Here is a 2099-nt window from a genome sequence, read left to right as displayed (position 1 = left end):
TGTATTTCTTTTTTGAGCACTTTTTATAATATGTATTTCAGATGCATTTTTAAATTTTGTTTGTTCTTTAATTTTACAAGGAAAAAATGGAGAAAGGTTTAGAGTAAAAACTAGGTTAAATTTTACACCACAATCCCTTCTCTTTAAATCAAATAACACAAACACCCTTTAAAAAGTACTCATTAGCATTTAGCAAAATACACATACATAAAAGGTTAAGTATATTTTTAAGGGTTAATTACTCTTTTAGTTTTTATATATATTTTTTTAATTAGATTCTACATTACTTTTAATTTTGTAAGTAGATCTTTTTTTAATGTAAAAAATATTAAAATTAACTGAATATTTTTTAAAAAATTAAAAAAATTTAGAATTAAAAACATAATTAAATTTTTAATCACATATTTTTTTAGAGAAATATTTCTCTAAAAAATGACTTAATTACTTATTAATATTCTATTAGTTTTAATATTTTTAACATATAAATAATTTAGTTATAAAATTAACAATAACTTAAGGACTCAATTAAAATATATATATATATATATTTAATTATAAATTTAACAAAATTATAAAGATGAATAGAATAGTTAAACTTATTTATAAAGAATAAGATACGGGTATCTTTATTTATGATTATATAATATAAGTTCAACTTGTTGATTATGTACATATATTATTTTCCACTAATGAGACAGACAAGTATGGTGTAGAGAACGTTACTAACCCACAAGTTCATATATATGTAGTACCCACATACATCCTCTCTTATTATCTTCCAATAATAAGTCACAAATGGCCAAAACCTTAATGTATACGTGATTACTCTGCCAGCTACAACTCTCATGTTCACACATGGCCAATTTGATTACCCTAATTTGTCCCAAACTCGTTTTATATTTATTTTTAAAAATAACAACAATAATCATTGTACCTTCACACAATAATATACTTAACAAGTTCGAAAACAACTGATTACCCTACACTTTGGTGCACTCAAATTGGGTACCACCACCACTATAAAACCCGTTCCATTGAATAATAACTTACACACTTGTCTCTTAATTAAGAACTAGCAATAGCTCATTAGGGCACTTAATTTACGAGTCGTTAGTTTAATATAACGAATTCTAGAGTTTGAGATGGCTTCCAACAAAGCTAGTTCCTCCATTGCTCTTTTTGTCACACTCAATGTTCTCTTCTTTGCTCTTGTCTCCGGATGTGGAAACAAATGCAATAGTCCTGGTTCCAATCCAAATCCTAACCCTAACCCTAGTCCTTCCAGTGGCGGATCATGCCCACGTGACGCGCTCAAACTAGGCGTGTGCGCCAACGTGCTCAACGGTTTGTTGAATGTGACTTTGGGACAGCCACCAGTTACCCCTTGCTGCTCCCTCCTCAACGGCCTCGTTGACCTTGAAGCCGCCGCGTGCCTCTGCACCGCTCTTAGGGCAAATATTTTGGGCATCAATCTCAACCTTCCCATCTCACTTAGCTTGCTCCTTAATGTTTGCTCAAGGAAAGTGCCACATGGCTTCCAATGCAACTAATGAAAAGCTTTGAGGGAATGTCATGATATTTAATTTGTTACATTTGTGAGTTTTCACTGTATTTCTCAATTCTATGTTGTGCGTGTGTAAGAGTTTACTAGCATGGATAATTAACTACTGGTTATTATCTATTCAATTCATTGTGTGTTTCACTTAAAATAATAGCTCCAAAGCTATTGTTGAGCTAGTGTTATTTATTTGATTGAGAAATAACAATGATTATATGTAATTTATTTGTTAATGTATGAATTTTTTTTTCTCTTTTTATTTTTTATTTTTTGTTCTTCCAAGCAATGTGCTACAAGAGATATAGAGTAAACCAAAATTAATAATGATATAATAAAGAAACAAATTATTTAAACTTAATTGAAGGTGACATAATAGCTGAAATCCAGAACTAGACAACATAGGGACAATAGTTAATTAAGGTATTAAGATCCATACATCAATATAAACAAATTCCAAAGGCCCATTGAATTGAAAATTATTACTTAAAGTAAATGTAGAAGTTGATGCATATATATTAGTAAAATAATATAGTAATGTTCA

General features: G+C 29.3%; 1 protein-coding gene across 1 annotated transcript; it reads left to right on the top strand.

Moving 5' to 3' along the window:
• The first annotated feature begins 1041 nt into the window (after positions 1-1041).
• LOC130973216 (14 kDa proline-rich protein DC2.15-like) lies at positions 1042-1791 on the top strand. Its single transcript, XM_057897654.1, has one exon. The coding sequence runs from the start codon at positions 1143-1145 to the stop codon at positions 1548-1550; it is 408 nt and encodes a 135-aa protein (XP_057753637.1). The 5' UTR covers positions 1042-1142; the 3' UTR covers positions 1551-1791.
• The last annotated feature ends 308 nt before the right edge of the window (positions 1792-2099 follow it).

This window comes from Arachis stenosperma, chromosome 1 (genome assembly GCF_014773155.1).
Source record: "Arachis stenosperma cultivar V10309 chromosome 1, arast.V10309.gnm1.PFL2, whole genome shotgun sequence".
In the NCBI taxonomy this organism is placed as follows: domain Eukaryota; kingdom Viridiplantae; phylum Streptophyta; class Magnoliopsida; order Fabales; family Fabaceae; genus Arachis; species Arachis stenosperma.
The sequence above is the reverse complement of the archived record's forward strand: the minus strand, read 5'-3'. Positions and strand labels throughout refer to the sequence as shown.